Below are 21,050 nucleotides of genomic sequence, written 5' to 3'. Positions count from 1 at the left end.
TATGTTCTCTTTTCTGTGTACTTTGTATAGGATATAGGAGACACCATAAAAACTAGTCCTTACCCTCTAGAACAACTACAGAGGGGTAAGACTGCTTAAATCTGTCTCATACAAGTCATATAATGATCAGAAATAGTGCTACTCCTTGTGTACAAACATATACTAGCTTTTTATAAGTTACCTGAAATGATCGGTACACTTAAGCATATTTTTTATATGTTTTTTTAATGGACACAGAGCTCCAAGTCTCCTGCTGAGACATAAAGCTAAATGAAAAAAAAAACAACCTCTGACTGCCACTAGAGGGAGCTGAGGAGTTTACCGGGTACTGTTTTATAGTTAACTTCAGTGTATTGTATGCAGTAAGCTCCCTCTAGTGGTGGTTGCTGGTAGTCAGAATATATTTCATTTCTTTTCTCCTCTGTGGAGATTTTCACTTATGACGTTTAGATTATAGTTTATGTTAAGTTCAACTGGGCCTAACAGAGATTTTTCTCCGATGGCGTCTATTTCTTCCTCTCTATGATATTGACCATGTGTGATGGAGAAAGCATTTAGCTTGTTCTTCCCATCCTACAGGCTTTGAATGGAGCGGCATCGAGCATTAGGGAAATCACAGCTTTGTACAGTATAGGTGATAAATATTCCTGGGTAATACACTCCATGAAACTTGTTTCTGGCCACACAGAAGATATAAGATGGTGATCCAATTGAGGATCCCAAAACTATTAAAAAACTGTTAGCCTGCTTGTTGATTGTTTCTAGATATAATTTGCACAACAAACCCCATGGGTTGTCCTTTTTTTTCGCTGACAGCGCACAAACCTGTAAAATACGGTTGTGTGAGTGCAACAATAAGGACCATAGAGGTTTTCAAATAACGCTGCATGAGCCGGTCATTGTCCTGTACTTGTATATGACCAGATATGAAGTGCTACTGAGTGCATGGAGGGTGTGGATGTGGATGACAAAAGGAATCAGATTGTGAGGAAGAGTCAGGAAGGCAGAGCAGGGAATAGATAGATTGGTAAGGTGATAGGCCAGTCTAAAGAGATGGTTTTTTTTAGAGGACGCTTATAACCTGATTGTCTGGGGTAGAGCATTCCAGAGCATTGGTGCAGCACGAGAGAAGTCTTGGAAATGGGAGCAGGAGGTTCGGATAATGGAGGATGTTAGTCTTAGGTCATTAGGGGAACGGAGGGCACGGGAAGGGAGGAAGACAGGAACAAGGGAGGAGATATAGAGCGGTGCAGAACTGTGGGTGAGAGTGCGATGAATGTCAGATATGATGCTATTAGGAGAATTTTGACATGATTTGATGTGGAGAATGAATACGTTTATGACCACATTCACCTTTTTTATTCTCACCGCTGGAAATGTCAGATATGTGGGTTATCCTGTTGTTGTACACATAAGGATGGATGACTTGTGCAGGCAGTTACAGCTAATGTGTTGGGTGTAGCTCCTTTTCGATGCCGTTCTGGTTTTGACGTTTATGGTCTCGTTCACCTTCCATTAGCCTGCGAGGAGGTAATCTTACCGAGTATTAAGAATATGATGACTCGACTAAGTCCGACATAACAAGGGAACGTGTCCTATTCACAAGGACGACCATTGCGTGTCCCGGTCTGAACCCGGCGGGGGAAGAGGGGGCGCATCTGCTGAGACTGCAAATAGCGACTTACATTGTGGGAGTGCAGGAAACATTCTATGTTATGGCCGCCCTACAGTGCTGCATTGAGGGGAGTCGGAGAAAAATCGCGCTTTATTCATCCATTCATAGGTTTTGATAGGTAATAAATCAGAATCTGCCACATTGATGCAGTGCGATCTGTGGACAGTCGGTCTAGAGAAAGAGAAACTGAGCAGAATGATTCCGTAGAACTTGTATTTTATTTCTCAAAATCGTGAAAATAAGCAACTTTGTAATATATCTTATCAAAAAAATCCGCTCCTTTTTCCTCTTAGACTGATTTTTCATCCTCAATTCATGGGTAAAATCTGTATTCAGCGAAGACCGATCTGTCCATTACTGAGATAGGTGATGACAGTTGGTGCTTTTAAAATTCTATGGAGGTGGAGGAGCTAGAGGCGGGGACAGACATTTCTCCCGAGAAAAACAGTTACAGTTCTCCATAGAACTCTATGAGCACTAACTGTCATGTGCTATCTCCGTAATGGGAATGCCTGCATTCACTGAAGACAGATTTTTACCTGTTAATTGAGAATGAATGATTAGTCCAGGAGGAGAAAGAAGTAGATTTCTCTAATAAGATAAATTACAAAGTTTCTTATTTTCACATGTGCTATTGATTTAATGAAAAAAATAAATTAAAACGATGGTTATTCTTTAAGGGCTCACGTACGTGGCGTATAATGGAACATTTTACATAACCCTATGTAATATTGGAGATTCAGGATGGAGCCTTTCATTCCTATAGGGGGGTAAGCTGCGTACCCATGATCAGCTTAAGTCTTTACCTACTGCGCCATATGGAGAAGTAGTTAAGTGACGTCACCTTAGCCTCTGCGGCCTGAGAAGCTTTACAGAGGGGGGCAGCCATTTGTATTCATTCGTTGCTATTTCCACTACATTCCCCGGAGCTATAGAAGTTTCTTTAGATTCTTGATTTGTCCCGTCGACTGCTGGAATCCAGTCCGGGGACAGCGCCGCCGTCACGTGTACGCAGCTTAGCTGCTAGGAGATGGACAATGAGCGTTTGCAATCAATGCGAGACGAGCAGATTAGTGAAATGTCATCTTAATCAGGTCACTTACTGGACGGTGCCGCTGACGTTCTACTGCGAAGTGTGATTGTAACTGCGGTTTTATAGAGATGAGCCTAAAGGGGCTGTCGGGCGTAGAAACCAATTTTTATATACTCCATTCCTTAATTAGCTAAATGGGCGCAAAGATTATCTCCGTCTCCGGAGGACTCAGCAGACCTGTGCAAGTCACATACAGCACATCGAGGTTAATAATCACCGTGTAATGATTCATTTCCCCTGTGGGGGCGCTGCAGGGAACGTGAACCTTTGCAGTCAGATTCCCGCATAGATCACAGCTGCGGGACAATCTAAAATTAAATGAGTGCTCCTATCTTGTATAGTAAGAATACCCCTTTACGTTTGTAGAAAATAAACTATGGGCTAAGGAGCTGAGTCGGCTCCACACATGGAGGTTGTCGGCTTTTTTTTTTAAACAGCCGGCGTCCTCTTTTTAATGGCAGCAACCGGAGCTAGCCCCAATTGTTCTTGTTAACTCCTTTTATGCCAAGGTCAATCTCTGACATCAGCATGTCAGGCGTGTGATCTGAGTGGCACGCTGTTGCGGGTGGCTATTAGCCCACTAGGTCATGGTTGTGGGGTGTCGATGGGCTGTAAAGGCTGCTGGGGGTCTGCTGAGGTCCCCCCATCACTGCTTTGATACTCATCTCAAGCTCATCCACAACCTGGGCTTTGTTATTACAGTACAGAGAAAAAAAGTCATCAAAGGATTGCAGGTTGAAGTCCCCACAAGGGGACTGGGAAAATAAAGTGAAATAAAAAATAAATAAATTAACATTTGAATCACTCTTCCCGATTTTTCTGCTTTATAAAAAAAATAAAGAAAACACATATTTAAGATTGTTAAATCCCTGAAAGTCCGAACTATCAAAATATTATTAATTAATAATATATTATTAATATTATTTATTAATAATATATTATTTAACACATGTGATAGACCCTGTAAAGCGCAAAAACAAGTCAAACAAGTTAATTGCTGAAATTTTTTAAAAAAAGACAAAAAAAACTGCACAAACAAAAAAAAATGATCCGCATTATAACATTAGAGGGTCTTTTTAGACTTTTTTTTTACTGCCAAGGATATTGCTAAGAAGACATAAAGAGGGAAGTGCTGTATGTGGTAGTGACATAGTCTAATCGCAGCCAGTCCTGGTGAAGGGCTTCCCTTTTAATGGGTTATTATCTGAGCGGCACGTGTGTGTGTGTGGACAAGTCCGAGCAATCCCGAAAGACAGGCCCGGCCAGTACTACATACATGTGACTTACGTAGCCCTGAAGAGATTTTCGCGCTGCTAGAACGCTAATTGCAGTGTTTATATTGTAGCCTCATTAGTTTGTGGTTGTTGTGTTGCATGTTGTAAGTGTTGCGCTGATGTCGAGGAGTTCTCCAAAAATAGACGATGTGTCCACTTGAATCTCAATGGAATTATACAACTTAAAGGGGTTTTTTTCCACAAATAAAGTTAATTTTAATCACTACATATTGGGACAATAATAATTTCCACAATTGGATGTGTTTAAAAAAAATGTTCCTGTGCTGAGATAATCTTATAAATGTGCCCCTGCTGTGTACTGTGTAATGGCTGTGTCTGACCGTACAGGAACATGGTCTGATCATACCACAGCTCCTGGTGGGGGTGGAAGCAAAACAGTATACGGATATTACAGCATGGGATCGCAGATATATTTTTCTTTTAGGTAAAATGTTGCTGAAAAAACAGGCAGGGAAATGTTTTGCTTCACAAAAAAATTCAGCTGCGATCCCGTGCTGTAATGTCTGTATACTCTTTTGTGTCCTCCCCTGTCCAGGAGCTGTGGCATGATCAGACCATGTTCCTGTACAGTCAGACACAGCCATTACACAGTACACAGCAGGGGCACATTTATAAGATTATCTCAGCACAGGAACATTTTATTTAATCACATCCAATTGTGGAACTTATTATTATTCCAAGATCTATTGACTAAAATAAACTTTGTGGGAAACCCCTTTCAGATATAAAGAGAGGGATGCTAACGTGGTTCATATCTTATGGGGTGACTATTTCTGCTTTTACGGTGACTTATGTGATTACTCTCATCCGGGTATTTTGTTATAGGTTCTATTTTGGAACCACTGTGGATGGCACTGTTTTGGGGCTGCTGACTATGAATTAAAGGGATATTCCCACAATGGCAATATTGCTTTCTGCAAAGCACAGTATCTACATGACTATTTTTAATATAGTGCAAGCCCAACTTAAACTTTCTTATACATTTGTTTCTTTTATTTTCATCTCCTTCTGCTCCTCTGTGCATCCAGCTTCACATCTGAATGAATGGTCCTGTTCGTACACGGCAAAAGCTACATTTTCCAGAAGCACCCTGCTTATTCTTAGTGCTGCAGGTCCCTCTCTCTACTCTCTTGTGTGCCTCCTGATGGAGATGGATAGATCTCAACATGGGCAGTTTTTGATACTTTTGAATGTAGTGACTGTTACTCACTAATTGACCAATATTCATTACTACTTACAAATTCCAAATTGAGCGTACACACACTGCATAGCAGAGCTTAGTGTAGCATAGCTGAGCTGTGCTACAACGCAGCTGTCAGGTCAATGTGGATGCTGTGAAGGAGTATGGGGGGTATATTTTATTAAACAGGGTCAAGGGGTGCAACTGTTTTTTCTTTTTTATTAGACAGGGCCATTATAGGCTAATGTAGCTGTAATCAGTGAGACTTTCAGTGCTGAGCATAGCTGAGTTGTGCTACAACCTGGCTGTAAAATGTTTTTAATACAAAGGGTAATCAGGTGAACTGAACATGCTCAACCGACAGTATTGGAACTACTGGAAGATGGATCCAGTGGTAACAGAGGGTAAAAGAGGACTCTTGAGGGGTTCATCTTTAGAAGGTGATAACTACAGATCCGTGCAGATGTAGAAAGGTTGCATTAGGTCACGTGATTAATTTTGTATGTACAGAAAACTGAGATTTTGTGTCTTTAGTTAAATAGGCTAGAGATTTATATTTTTTATGAGAAATCTGTAAAGAATTTTCGTCTCCCACAATGACTTTTCTTTAGTGTTTAGAACGTTCAGATACATTTATATCTGTTAGTTAGGGTATGTTTCCACGGTCAGGAAACCTTCAGTATTCGCTGCGGATTGGACGCTGCGTAGAGCCGAAGCGTACAATCTGCAGCATCCAGATGTTACAGCATAGTGGAGTGGATTTTATGAAATCCCATCTCCACTATGTGCGCACAGCCGCATCCGGCAGCCCTGCGTAACCGTACATGCGGCGCGTCTTTCCAGACTGCAGCATGTCTATTTATCTTGTGGAGATGCTCCGTTCTCCGCAATATAAATATCCCAGTCTATGAATACGATGCGGTGATTCCGCATGTGTTCAATGAACACATCCGGAATCACTGCGCGTACAACGGGGCGGCACTTTGGGTGGAGCAGGGTTCTGCTGCGTCCAAAGCGCAGGGATTCCGGACAGTGGAAACATACCCTTAGTATAATACAGTATATTGATTACTATATTATATTCTAAGGATTTGTGTTTTTGAGCTCCGTTATGTCAGAACTTTTCAGTATGGTCAAATGTAAACCATATGAAATATAAGACGCGGTGTAAGCCGTCCTGTAAATACGCCGTCCCACGTGTTGAGGTATTTCGCTGAAGACTTGTCTCTTCAGCCATCTGCTTCGCTGCTTGCTATTCCCTTCGGATGACTTGGGTGCTGAGTCGGCTGTGAAGATGTGGGAGGAGGTGACTGTGAAGTCTTTGTGTTGACTAACAGATGGAGATTCAGCCTCTAGAAAAATCATATGTTATTGCCAAGAACAGACGTATTATGGAAAGCACGCAGATCTCAGACAGAGACCCCTAATATTCAGCTAGTGGTCCTTGTATGTACAACTGTTAATCTGTTATTATATTGTCATAACATAAAATCTGATTGTCGAGGCATTAGATCCAATCTTACATATATTTTGCCAGATCTGCACATTTCAGTTCTCTAGCTCTGTCTTTCCATAAAATGCTGGATGTGACCAATGCATAATTTGCCCAAACCTAGATGTGCCTAATGTTAGATCCAGGGCTGTGGAGTCGATAAGCCAAACCTCCGACTCCTCAATTTCCGTGACGCCGACTCCGACTCCACCCAAAATGAGTTCCGACTCCAGAGCCCTGGTTAGATCTATGCAATACTACATCTATCCTGTGTTACATGTATCCATGCAGGATCTGTCCTAAGTAAAATATATCCAATAGATCCATACAGTGTAGTGTTAGATGTATCCAATGGTAAATCTAAACTTCAGTGGCGTAACTAGAATCCGATGGACCCCTACGCAGATTTTGGTCCTGGACCCCCACCTCCTGCAAGTTGGTCAAATGTTTGGGCCATGTTGTGTTCTAGATCCTATAAAGATATGTGTGTTCACCCCCCATGTAATGTACCCTGTCCTGGCTCTTTCCTGTAATAATCTCCATTCTAGCCCCTTCCTGTAATAATGTCCGATGTCCTGGCTATTTCCTGTAATAATGTCACCCATCGTGGACCCCTTCCTGGTATAATGTTCCCCATCATATATTAATGTCCTCCATCCTGGGCTCCTTCCTATAATAATGTCCTACGTTCTGGGCAACTTCCCGTAATCATGTCCCATCCTGGTCCCTTCCAGTAATAATGTCCCCCATCCTGGACCCCTTCCTGGTATAATGTCCCCCATCATATAATAATGTCCCCCATCCTGTGCTCCTTCCTATAATAATGTCCTACATTCTGGTCAACTTCCCATAATAATGTCCCATCCTGGTCCTTTCCAGTAATAATGTGACCTACCCTGGACCCCTTCCTGGTATAATGTTCCCCATCATATAATAATGTCCCCCATCTTGTGCTCCTTTCTAAAAAAATGTTCTACATTATGGGCAACTTCCCGTAATAATGTCCCATCCTGGCCCCTTCCTGTAATAATGTCCCCCATCCTGGACCCCTTCCTGGTATAATGTCCCCCATCATATAATAATGTCCCCCATCCTGTGCTCCTTCATATAATAATGTCCTACATTCTGGGCAACTGCCCATAATAATGTCCCATCCTGGCCCCTTCCAGTAATAATCTCACCCATCCTGGACCCCTTCCTGGTATAATGTTCCCATCCTATAATAATGTCCCCCATCCTCTGCTATTTCCCATAATAATGTCCTACATTCTGGGCAACTTCCTGTAATAATGTCCCATCCTGGCCCTTCCAGTAATAATGTCACCTATCCTGGACATCTTCCTGGTATAATGTTCCCCATCATATAATAATGTCCCCCATCCTGTGCTCCTTTCTAAAACAATGTCCTACATTAGGGGCAACTTCCCGTAATAATGTTCCATCCTGGCCCCTTCCAGTAATAATATCACCTATCCTGGACCCCTTCCTGGTATAATGTTCCCCATCATATAATAATAGCCGCCATCCAGGGCTCTTTCCTATAATAATGTCCTACATTCTGGGCGACTTCCTGTAATAATGTCCCATCGTGGCCCCTTCCCATCCTGGCCCCTTCCTATAACTACGGCGCCCTTTTAAATATAGGCAATACTGGATTCATACATAACATGGAGATATCAATAATGAAAATGGGAACAATCTCAACAGACTATAGTGGAAATGGCCAGATGTGTTCCCAGAGGACCCTTCCGTTAGGATGTAAAACTGAGACTGGAAGAGACAAACTTATCTCAGAGTCAGCCTTATGCTGAATATTCAAGGTCCAGAACGACTCGCTGACTGTTTACTGGTATGATGTTTGTGGCGGTGTGTGTCTGAAATGGGCAGAAATAGGGCATCCTGAAGACAATCCGGTAACTTGTAACAGCAGCAGAAGAGGATTATGTTGATGTTGTATCAAGCAGTGACCAGTTCTCACCCATGTGTTTGTTAGTCCTGGCAAGTTAGCATTTATGTGAAGTCCTTCTCAGCCTGTCACTTTATATAACACATTTCATGCACAGTTTCTACATTCATGGTTGAGAGATTTCTTAAGAACTCGATGTTCTTAACCTACTTCTAGACTACCTGGGGCAGTTTGCTATTTTTGTATGAATATGTGTATAATACAGTTATGGCCAAAAGTGTTGGCACCTTTTGAAATTGTTCCAGAAAATGAAATATTTCTTCCGGAAAATTATTGCAATTACACATGTTTTGTTATACACAATTTTATTTCCTTTGTGTATATTGGAACAATACAAAAAAAAAAAAAACTGAAAAAAAGGGCAAATTGGACCTAACTTCACACAAAACCCTCAAAATGGGCCGGACAAAATTCTTTGCACCTTTCCAAAATTGTGGGTAAACAACATTGTTTCAACCATGTGATGCTCGTTCACAGTCACCTGGGGCAAGTAACAGGTGTGGGCGATATGGAAATCACACCTGAAACCAAGATAAAAAGGAGAGAAGTTGACTCAGTCTTTGCATTGTGTGTCTGTGTGTGCCACACTAAACATGGAGAACAGAAAGAGGAGAAGAGAACTGCCTGAGGACTTGAGAGCCAAAATTGTTGCTCAATATCAATAATCTCAAGGTCACAAGTCAATTTCCAGGGATCTTGATGTTCCTTTGTACACGGTGCGCAACATAATAAGTTTACAACCCATGGCTCTGTAGCTAATCTCCCTGGATGTGGACGGCAGAGAAAAATTGATGAAAGGTTGCAACGCATTATAATGCGGATGGTGGATAAGTAGCCCCAATCATGTTCCAAAGAAATTCAAGCTGTCCTGCAGGCTCAGGGTGCATCATATCTGTTGACATGTGAATGAAATAAAACACTGTGACAGGAGACCCAGGAGGACCCCACTGCTCACACCAAGACTTTAAAAAATCTAGACTTCAGTTTGCCAAAATATACTTGAGTGAGCAAAAACCTTTCTGGGAAAGTTTCTTGTGGAGAGATGAGAACAAGATAGACCTTTTTGGTAAAGCACATCATTTTACTGTTGCCCGAAAATGGAATGAGGCCTACAAAGAAAAGAACACAGTGCCTACAGTCAAATATGGTGGAGGTTCAAAGATGTTTTGGAGTTGTTTTGCTGCCTCTGGTACTGGGTGCCTTGATTGTGTGCAAGGCATCCCGAAATCTGAAGATTACCCAAGGATTTTGGGTCACAATGTAGTACCTAGTGTTAGAAAGCAGAGTTTGCGTCTTGGGTCTTCCAGCCGGACAATGACCCCAATCATACTTCAAGAAGCACCCAGAAATAGATTGAAATAAAATGGTGGAGAGTTCTTAAGTGGCAGCAATGAGTCCAGATCTAAATCCCATTGATCAGCTGTGAAGGGATCTTAATATTGCTATTGGGAGAAGGCGCCTTCACATATGAGAGACCTGAAGCAGTTTGCAAAAGAAGAGTGCTCCAAAACTCCAGTTGAGTTGGTGGTCATAAGAAGTGATTGATTGCAGTTATTTATTCCAAAGGGTGTGCAACCTAATATTAAGTTGAGGGTGCCAACAATTTTGGGGTTTTGTGTAAAATTGTGTCTTATTTGCTTTTTTTGTGTTGTTCCAATACACACAAAGGAAATAAACACATGTATAACAAAATATATGTAATTGCAATCATTTTCTGGGAGAAATACTTAATTTTCTGGATCAATTTTAAAGGTGCCAACAGTTTTGCCATGAATGTATGAAAGATTTTTTTGGGAAGAATATGTACCGTAGTTTAGGTGTTCACTAGGAGTAAACCACAATGATTCAGAAGGCAGCTATGCCTGTAGGTGCTGACATTTGTTTTTCCAATGTATTTCTAAATTGGAAACCAGCACACGAAGAAGGTTTTAGAGCGAATACAAGGTGGTACCTTTTGTATGAATATCTATCATATACTGTTTGGTCCGCAGGGTTTTCTTTCTTGACATGTGGGTAAACAGATCCGGAAATACCTGTTCATGTCCCCGCTTAGATAGGTGTGAATGGCCTTCTAGCTGTCCACATAGCAAACATGTCTAGGTTTATGTTTCCATTGTCAGAGTAGAGATCCTGTATCCTTATTGAGCTAACGTCATGCAGAAAGCTGCGACCACTCCGTAAGGAAAGACAATGATGGCTGACAAACAGTCTTCATCATGGGTGAGTGCCTCTGTCAAATACAGGGTGTTGCTTTTTGCTCTGCGAACCTCGAAAGAATACAGAATTTTCCACCTGAAGGATTTTGAGCTGTGTTTGTCACATAATTTCTAGCGTTTTAATTAATCTAATAAAACATATTCATGGAAGTTGAGATTAAAGTTTTTTTCTTAAACCAATAATGCATCTAATAAATTGCTTAGGGGAGGAGAAAGTGACCAAAAAGAATTTTGTTTTGTTCATATCACACCAGGCTTGTTTTCAGAACTAAAGGGATATTTTACATATTAAAAGTTCTTTCCCCCTCTCCAACCAAATTTATAAAAAAAGAATAACCAGAAACTAGAATAAAATGGGTTAAATATGCGCAGCCGGCGAATGATGATGGAAGTCAGAGATCCAGGAATGTGGTTTATTGGTCAACACGTTTCGAAGTGTCAACCTTCTTCATCAGGACTAACCACAGTGTTGAATACTGCCAAAAAGTGCATAAAAAAAGGACTAAAGATGTCATATGAGCAGAATACAACATGTGGCTCAAAAGGAATAAATTGTATGCAAACATTGAAGGAATTCTATTAAATATATTGTGGATGACATATAATTAAAAAATATATCAAAATAGTATACTGTGAATAAAACAATCAACAAAAAAAGAGAATGTATGAAAATGAAATAAAAATGAATGAATGGAATCAAACTGGTCTCTAAGCAATCATTAATGGCACTATAGAAACATAGGCTTCATGTCATGAGCCACTCATAAGGTAGAGGTTGTATTCCAGTCATATGACATCTGAAGTCGGGCAGTACATGAATGCTTGTCAGAACCACCATCAGTACATGAATGCAGCACCAGAACCACCATCGGTACATGAATGCAGCACCAGAACCACCATCGGTACATGAATGCAGCACCAGAAACACCATCAGTAAATGAATGCAGCACCAGAAACACCATCAGTAAATGAATGTAGCTCCAGAAACACCATCAGTACATGAATGCAGCACCAGAAACGCCATCAGTAAATGAATGTAGCTCCAGAAACGCCATCAGTACATGAACGCAGCACCAGAAATACCATCAGTACATGAACGCAGCACCAGAAATACCATCAGTACATTAATGCAGCACCTTAAACACAGTCAGTACATCAATGCAGCATCAAAAACAACGCCAGTACATGAATGCAGCTCCAGAAATATCGCCACGATATTGCTCACGATATACACAGCTCACCTTTTCTCATAATGGCTTCCGATGGAGGAGCATCTCACCCGACCTTTCCATCAGCCTCTAGCAATTGGAAAAACAGCTTTCCCATGTGGATTGGTTTTCATTTGCAGGAGGGAGATTGTTACACAGATCTGGTCACCTGGAGGTCCATCAGCGACTATTATGAGAATAGGAGAACTGTGCAGTCTGTAAGGAAGGAGAAGGAGAACCTGTGATGATTATATATTAGTAAGTGCCACAAAATTGTGTCCCCAACACGTCTGTTAAAATAATGAGACTGTGGGCAACCTCTTAATATTCTACATTTTACGTACAGACAATAGAAGATGGGTAAACAGATCAAATGGTAGTCTGAAACCATGGAGTCACATAGTTCTGTCCATATAAGGGCTGTAGACATAAAAAGTTGACTTTGTTTACCGGTATTTACTTTATGTGCTTTGTAGCATTAATAATGGCTGCTGTCGATCGTATACTCTTTTGACTTAATGCGGTTCATTATATTTGCAAAACTGCAACTTCCAATAAAGTTGTTACTTTGCAACAGCTAGAAAGCAAGATAATAAAAATTACTGTCATAGAGCAAAGAGCAGCAAGCAAGACGGTTTTCTCCAGTGGAGGACTGCAGGGCAATAAGTTTAAATCAAAAATATTCAACTATCAAAAAATGACACTTCTCCTTTAAGGAAGACAGATTCATTTTTTTTATGTTACGTTGTACTGCCCTCTAGTTGTGGAAGCAAGTATTGCAACCTATTAAATTGTAAAAATTGAATAGCACTAAGTTCTCTTTCCTTCAATTTGTGACAATATATTAAGTTAACTATCATATGAGGGAGCGAGAGAGTATTAATAAAGTAATTATTTTTGGAAGGGGATAGCCCTATAATAGGCCTTTCTGTATTCCCATTCTTCTCCGATATTTAAATATTTAGTACAATTCATGTGAACTATTTCTTACTACTTGGTTCAGAACATAACCAGAAATTTTCTAAAGAATCCAAAAAGTAAAATGTCACTTTGCATTAGTTAGTAGTACAAATCAAATGTAAGAAACTTTGTAAAATATCAGATAAATCTGCTTCTTTCTATGAGCCACTTCTTCCCTCCCCCCACTTCTTGAACGCATCATTCACTCTGAAAAAACAACTAAAAAAAAATCCACATTGCTCTGTATTGAGAATGCTGGCTGCCAGCTCACTGAGAGATCAGATTACGGAAGCCTGTTGGAATCTGTAGAGAGGGTAAAAGGGAGATTTTGCTGCTACTTTCTAGTAAGTGTTTATCTCATCCCTGTGCTGGATTCACAGCTACACAGGAGAGCAGTAATCCATCGCTGTGTGCAGTACGTGGGAGATATCAGAGCAACTAATCTCACACTAGCTCAGGGGCAACTGAAAATTAGAAAAAGAGCCTGCAGAGGGAGAAACTGATGTAAAACACAGGATACAAGTCATATAGTAAAAAAGTAGTGTTATTTGTCATGTACACATATGAAAAGTCACCCAATGTGGCAGGTAAGTTTTACATTTTTGGGGGCCACTTATAATGGCCACATACCTAGGGCCACAAATTGGCAAAATAAAATCGTGATAAATCTTGCCGTGAAAATAAAATAATTGACAATTCCAAATTTTTGGATGTTAATATGTCTGTTCATATACGAACCAGAGACATATGGGGTGTCAGTTGTCACCTTTTTTGCTGCTTATTAACATAGTACGCATCCTTGGCCAGCCTTTCATCTTTATGAGGTGTGAACGAAGATATCTATATTATTTGTTTTGTGTTTTACACCTTTTTTTCCCTTCCGGCAGCTTCCCCAGTGGATTTCCTCTTGATTTTGTATGTTGGTGTGCCGCCTTGTAATAGCTGAATAAGGTAATAAAAGGTAAAGGTCATTGTGATAAAACTGGAAGCGACATCAGCGCTCTCCTGAAATGTTACATTCAGCCCGCGGGCGTGCGATGCTTCTAGGATCCAGCTTTTCATTCAGCATTGGTGAATTGATGATCATTTCTTTTGTTGTGTATTGAGGTGGCGTGTCGGGGCACATCGGTGGGTCAGTATAGGGCATGTGCCAGGTTATTACTGTACTGAGTGCACTACAAAATGACTATACCTCACAGTGTAATGACTGTGCCAGGATACCGCTATACCGTGCAGTATAATGACTGTGCCAGGATACCACTATACCGTGCAGTATAATGATGGTGCCAGGATACCGCTATACCATGCAGTATAATGATGGTGCCAGGATACCGCTATACCGTGCAGTATAATGATGGTGCCAGGATACAGCTATACCGTGCAGTATAATGACTGTGCCAGGATACCACTATACCGTGCAGTATAATGATGGTGCCAGGATACCGCTATACCGTGCAGTATAATGACTGTGCCAGGATACCGCTATACCGTGCAGTATAATGACTGCCAGGATACCACTATACCGTGCAGTATAATGATGGTGCCAGGATACCACTATACAGTGCAGTATAATGACTGTGCCAGGATACCGCTATACCGTGCAGTATAATGACTGTGCCAGGATACCGCTATACCGTGCAGTATAATGACTGCCAAGATACGCTATACCGTGCAGTATAATGATGGTGCCAGGTTACCGCTATACCGTGCAGTATAATGATGGTGCCAGGATACCGCTATACCGTGCAGTATAATGATGGTGCCAGGATACCGCTATACCGTGCAGTATAATGATGGTGCCAGGATACCGCTATACCGTGCAGTATAATGACTGTGCCAAGATACGCTATACCGTGCAGTATAATGATGGTGCCAGGTTACCGCTATACCGTGCAGTATAATGACTGTGCCAGGATACCGCTATACCGTGCAGTATAATGATGGTGCCAGGATACCGCTATACCGTGCAGTATAATGACTGCCAGGATACCGCTATACCGTGCAGTATAATGATGGTGCCAGGATACCGCTATACCGTGCAGTATAATGGCTGTGCCAGGATATTGCTATACCGTGCAGTATAATGACTGTGCCAGGATACCACTATACCGTGCAGTATAATGATGGTGCCAGGATACCGCTATACCGTGCAGTATAATGACTGTGCCAGGATACCGCTATACCGTGCAGTATAATGACTGCCAGGATACCACTATACCGTGCAGTATAATGATGGTGCCAGGATACCGCTATACAGTGCAGTATAATGACTGTGCCAGGATACCGCTATACCGTGCAGTATAATGACTGTGCCAGGATACCGCTATACCGTGCAGTATAATGACTGCCAGGATACCGCTATACTGTGCAGTATAATGATGGTGCCAGGATACCGCTATACCGTGCAGTATAATGACTGTGCCAGGACACTGCTATGCCATGCAGTATAATGACTGTGCCAGGATATTGCTATACCGTGCAGTATAATGACTGTGCCAGGATATTGCTATACCGTGCAGTATAATGACTGCCAGGATACCGCTATACCGTGCAGTATAATGACTGTGCCAGGATACCGCTATACCGTGCAGTATAATGGCTGTGCCAGGATACCGCTATACCGTGCAGTATAATGACTGTGCCAGGATACCGCTATACCGTGCAGTATAATGATGGTGCCAGGATACCGCTATACCGTGCAGTATAATGACTGTGCCAGGATACCGCTATACCGTGCAGTATAATGACTGCCAGGATACCACTATACCGTGCAGTATAATGATGGTGCCAGGATACCGCTATACAGTGCAGTATAATGACTGTGCCAGGATACCGCTATACCGTGCAGTATAATGACTGTGCCAGGATACCGCTATACCGTGCAGTATAATGACTGCCAGGATACCGCTATACCGTGCAGTATAATGATGGTGCCAGGATACCGCTATACCGTGCAGTATAATGACTGTGCCAGGATACCGCTATACCGTGCAGTATAATGATGGTGCCAGGATACCGCTATACCGTGCAGTATAATGACTGCCAGGATACCGCTATACCGTGCAGTATAATGACTGCCAGGATACCGCTATACCGTGCAGTATAATGATGGTGCCAGGATACCGCTATACCGTGCAGTATAATGACTGTGCCAGGACACTGCTATACCGTGCAGTGTAATGACTGTGCCAGGATACCGCTATACCGTGCAGTATAATGACTGTGCCAGGATATTGCTATACCGTGCAGTATAATGACTGTGCCAGGATATTGCTATACCGTGCAGTATAATGACTGTGCCAGGATACCGCTATACCGTGCAGTATAATGACTGTGCCAGGATACCGCTATACCGTGCAGTGTAATGACTGTGCCAGGATACCGCTATACCGTGCAGTATAATGACTGTGCCAGGATATTGCTATACCGTGCAGTATAATGACTGTGCCAGGATACCGCTATACCGTGCAGTATAATGACTGTGCCAGGATACTGCTATACCGTGCAGTATAATGACTGTGCCAGGATATCGCTATACCGTGCAGTATAATGACTGTGCCAGGATACCGCTTTCATAATTCTTGATACCAAAGTATTTTCTTGATGCTATAAATTCCTTAACTCAGTACTACAGATATCTCACAAACGGTCAGACCAGCGTGGAGCGGTTCCCCATCAGCTTTAAAACCCAGTTCTCAGGGAACTTCTTCCACCACGTAGTGCTGGGGATCCACCATAATGGACGCTATGGAACACTGGGCATGAGCCGGAGATCGGATCTCATGGATAAACCTATGACCTTTAAGACTCTGAGCGAGCTCATCTTTGACTTTGAAGACTCTTACAAAAAGTATTCTCACACCGTGAAGAAGGTCAAAATTGGTTTATACGTCCCCCACGATGCCCACACGTTCCAGCCCATCGAGTGGAGGTATCTAGTCATCAACATGGGAAAGATGGTGCGGGCAGACATCAAGAAGGAACTGGAGAAACATGCCCGGGACATGAGGATGAAGGTGGGTGGAGAGGTGACTCTGTGGTCCATTGTGGTTAGAACATCTGACCTCACCACTTTTTTAAAATAACACTTTAACCATTGACATTGATGACATCTTAATGACTAGCCTCGTGATTAAAGATGGCTGATGGCCGCCAAGAAGGTTTGTTGCTCTCAATTACCATCTATGGTCATTTTAAGGCCTGTTGGGACCTTCACATATTAAACACTTGTGTCCTACTGATACATCATAGATAGTAATGAAGTGTTGAAATGGGATCCAAAAATCACTTCCGCCTTGTCATGGCACCAGTTTAGACATTAAGCAAATTAGGTTCCTGGGGTTGTCTTCAAACACCCCAATTCCTGGACAATCCCTATAAAATGCTTCTATGTCTGAACAGGTGTATATGGAGAGTGTCCGGAAGAACATTCCTGTGACAATAAGACCATTACGTTTTTTCTGCTGCTTATCACTACGTTCCAAGTGTGAGGTTTCGTTGTAGTGCCTCCACAGGAGAAAAGAGGTATTACATTAACATTATTACAGTCGTGTGTGGATTTGACTTACACAAATACGTAGTGTCAAAAACGCACCAAAACCTCATTGTGGTCACACATCTTTGGGGTCCAATTCATTATTGAATTTGCGCCTTTTTTATGTCTAGTCGTTACTGTTTTTCATTTGCTCCTTATTCTTCTTTTGATAAACACTTAATTTCTTAACCCCTTAATGACCCAAGAGGTAAAGGTGCGTCGTATGTTACGTCTCCCCCTTTGATGCGGGCTCCGGCATTGAGCCCGCATGTTTTCCGGCACGAGAGCTGATTTTATCAGCTGTCATGTGCCCCTAACAGCCGTTGTCGGAATGGAGATCCACCCGCGGCTGTTAACTAGTTAAATGCCGCTGTCAATCTCTGACAGCAGCATTTAACTGAAGCGCTTCATAAGTCCTGCCCATCGGTGCCCCTGTCACATGATTGCGGAGCCCCAATGGGTTTGCATGACAACTGAAAGTCTGAAGAAGAACCCCGTGCTTGTCATTACTAATCTGCTATGGACACCGCCCCGTGGACAACGTTTATAGCAGATGATGATTTTTACTACACATTTCTGCAGCCCCGCTATATGTAGCACAAGCAGTCGGATGATCGCAGCTTCAAGTCTCCTAAGGAGATTATTGAAGCAAGTAAAAAGCAGAAATAAAATATTCATAAAAATATAAAAAAATTAAAATAATATAAAAGTTCAAATCACCCCCCTTTTTGCCCTATTCTAAATAAAAGAATAAAAAAATAATATATACATATTTGGTATCGCTGCTTTCAAAAACTCCCGATTTATTAATATATAAAAAGAATTTATCTGATCGGTAGACAGCGTAATGAGAAAAAAAAATCAAAACACCAGAATTAGGTTTTTTTTGGGTCACAGCTACATTGCAATAAAATGCAATCAAAACATCGCATCCCCCATCTGCGCCATTTATCGAAACATTCCATTTTTTTTGTCCATGACAAAAATAAACAGTATTTTTGTTTTTGAGCAAAATTCATAAACCAAATACTACTTTTTGAAGAATTTGAAGCAAAAAATGCCAATGAGAATCACTAGACAAAAAAAACGATTGAAATACCCTGGAAATAATGAATCACGCCTGAAGACTTCTGTTTAAAAAAAAAAAAAATGAAACAAATAAATAAATGGTATATATTTTTTTCCTGTGTGCCTCTGTATAGAATAGCACAACTATAAAGTAACCAAAAAGCAAAGACACTTGAGTAACAGGTGCTTCTCACAAAATTAGAATATCATCAAAAGGTTTATTTATTGCAGTTCTTCAATACAAAAAGTAAAACTCATGTATTATAGCGTCTTTACAAACAGAGTGATCTATTTCAAGTGTTTATTTCTGTTAATGTTGATGATTATGGCTTACAGCCAATGAAAACCCAAAACTCATTATCTCGGTAAATTAGAAAAATTAACAAAAAACACCTGCAAGAGCTTCCTAAGCATTTACAAAGGTCCCTTAGTCTGTTTCAGTAGCTCCACAATCATGGGGAAGACTGCTGACCTGACAGGTGTCCAGAAGGCAGTCACTGACACACTCCACAAGGAGGGGAAGCCACAAAAGGTCATTGCTAAAGAAGCTGGCTGTTCACACAGTGCTGTATCCAAGCATATTGATGGAAAGTTTAGTGGAAGGAAAAAGTGTGGTAGAAAAAGGTGCACAAGCAACCGGGATAACCGCAGCCTTGAAAGGATTGTTAAGAAAAAGCCATTCAGAAGTTTTGGGGAGATTCACAAGGAGTGAACTGCTGCTGGAGTCATTGCTTCAAGAGCCACCGCACACAGACGTGTCCAGGACATGGGCTACAAGTGTCACATTCCTTGTGTCAGCCACTCATGACCAATAGACAACGCCAGAAGTGTCTTACCTGGGCCAAGGAGGAAAAGAACTGGACTGTTGCTCAGTGGTCCGAGGTGTTGTTTTCAGATGAAAGTAAATTTTGCATTTCATTTGGAAATCAAGGTCCCAGAATCTGGAGGAAGAATGGAGAGGCCACAATCCAAGCTGCTGGAGGTCTAGTGTGAAGTCTCCACAATCAGTGATGGTTTGGGGAGCCATGTCATCTGCTGATGTAGGTCCACTGTGTTTCATCAAGACCAAAGTCAGCGCAGCCGTCTACCAGGAAATTTTAGAGCACTTCATGCTTTTCTCTGCAGCCAAGCTTTTTGGAGATGGAAATTTCATTCTCCAGCAGCACTTGGCCCCTGTCCACACTGCCAAAAGTACCAATACCTGGTTTACACACAACAGTATCACTGGGCTTGATTAGCAGCAAACTCGCCTGACCTTAACCCCATAGAGAATCTAGGGAGTATTGTCAAGAGGAAGATGAGACACCAGACCCAACAATGCAGACGAGCTGAAGGCTGCTATCAAAGCAACCTGGGCTTCCATAACCCCTCAGCAGTGCCACAGGCTGATCACCTCCATGCCACGACGCATTGATGAAGTAATTGATGTAAAAGGAGCCCCGACCAAGTACTGAGTGCAATTACTGAACATACATTTCAATATGCCATCATTTCGGATTTTAAAATTACTTTTCAAGCTGGTGTTATAAAATATTCTAATTTATTGAGATAATGACTTTTGGGTTTTCATTGGCTGTAAGCCATAATCATCAACATTAACAGAAATAAACACATGAAATAGATCACTCTGTTTGTAATGCCTCTATAGAATATATGAGTTTCACTTTTTGTATTGAAGAACTGAAATAAATTAACTTTTTGATGATATTCTAATTTTGTGAGAAGCACCTGTATACTACCGAACAGAGGCCGGCAAATGGGGATTGTATGGATCTGTTTACTATGGGAACCAGGAGCCCACGCAGTGTGAAAAGACCCTTGAAGTGGTTGCCTGATTTTGAAAACCGATTTTTATGCCTACTGCCCCTCTCTCATCTCTGGGCCAGATTGGGAACAGACTACAGAAGAACGTCTCTCTCTGGTGGACCTGTCCTATCCTGCATTACCCAGACAGCTCACTGTGTAATATTTACTTTCTCCTGTGGAGGCGCTGTAGGAAAATGGTACATGCATTCATAAGTTTCGCCGCAGATCACAACTGAACACTTTTTTTTTTTTTTTTTTTTTAAGATTAGATCATCCCTTTAAGTGGAAAGTTACCTGTGATTTTTTTTTTTAGCATAAGACAATGAATCGTAATATTAATTATTACTAATCCTGAATATAAATTAAAATTACGGACATGTTATTTAATAATATTTGACAGGTAATAAAGTTTCTGAATACTTTTCCATTGCTGTGTATTAACTACAGGCAGCTTTTTGAGTACGTTCTGCTTCCTTTAATCTTGGCGGGAGGCGGCAGCTTGATGTGGAGTCGCCCTTTTATTTCATTCCTTTCAGATTAGAACGCTTTTGATCTGT

General features: G+C 41.5%; 1 protein-coding gene across 3 annotated transcripts in view; it reads left to right on the top strand.

The window, feature by feature from the left end:
- Positions 1-21,050, top strand: part of VASH2 (vasohibin 2) — a 72,608-nt gene that overhangs the window by 42,860 nt on the left and 8,698 nt on the right. For all 3 annotated transcript variants that reach the window (XM_077282290.1, XM_077282292.1, XM_077282291.1), the window contains exon 6: positions 16,720-17,101. In XM_077282290.1, the coding sequence (XP_077138405.1) occupies positions 16,720-17,101 (382 nt within the window). The remainder of the gene's footprint in view (positions 1-16,719; positions 17,102-21,050) is intronic.

This window comes from Ranitomeya variabilis, chromosome 2 (genome assembly GCF_051348905.1).
Source record: "Ranitomeya variabilis isolate aRanVar5 chromosome 2, aRanVar5.hap1, whole genome shotgun sequence".
Taxonomy (NCBI): Eukaryota; Metazoa; Chordata; class Amphibia; order Anura; family Dendrobatidae; genus Ranitomeya; species Ranitomeya variabilis.
This window is presented reverse-complemented; position numbering and strand designations above follow the sequence as displayed.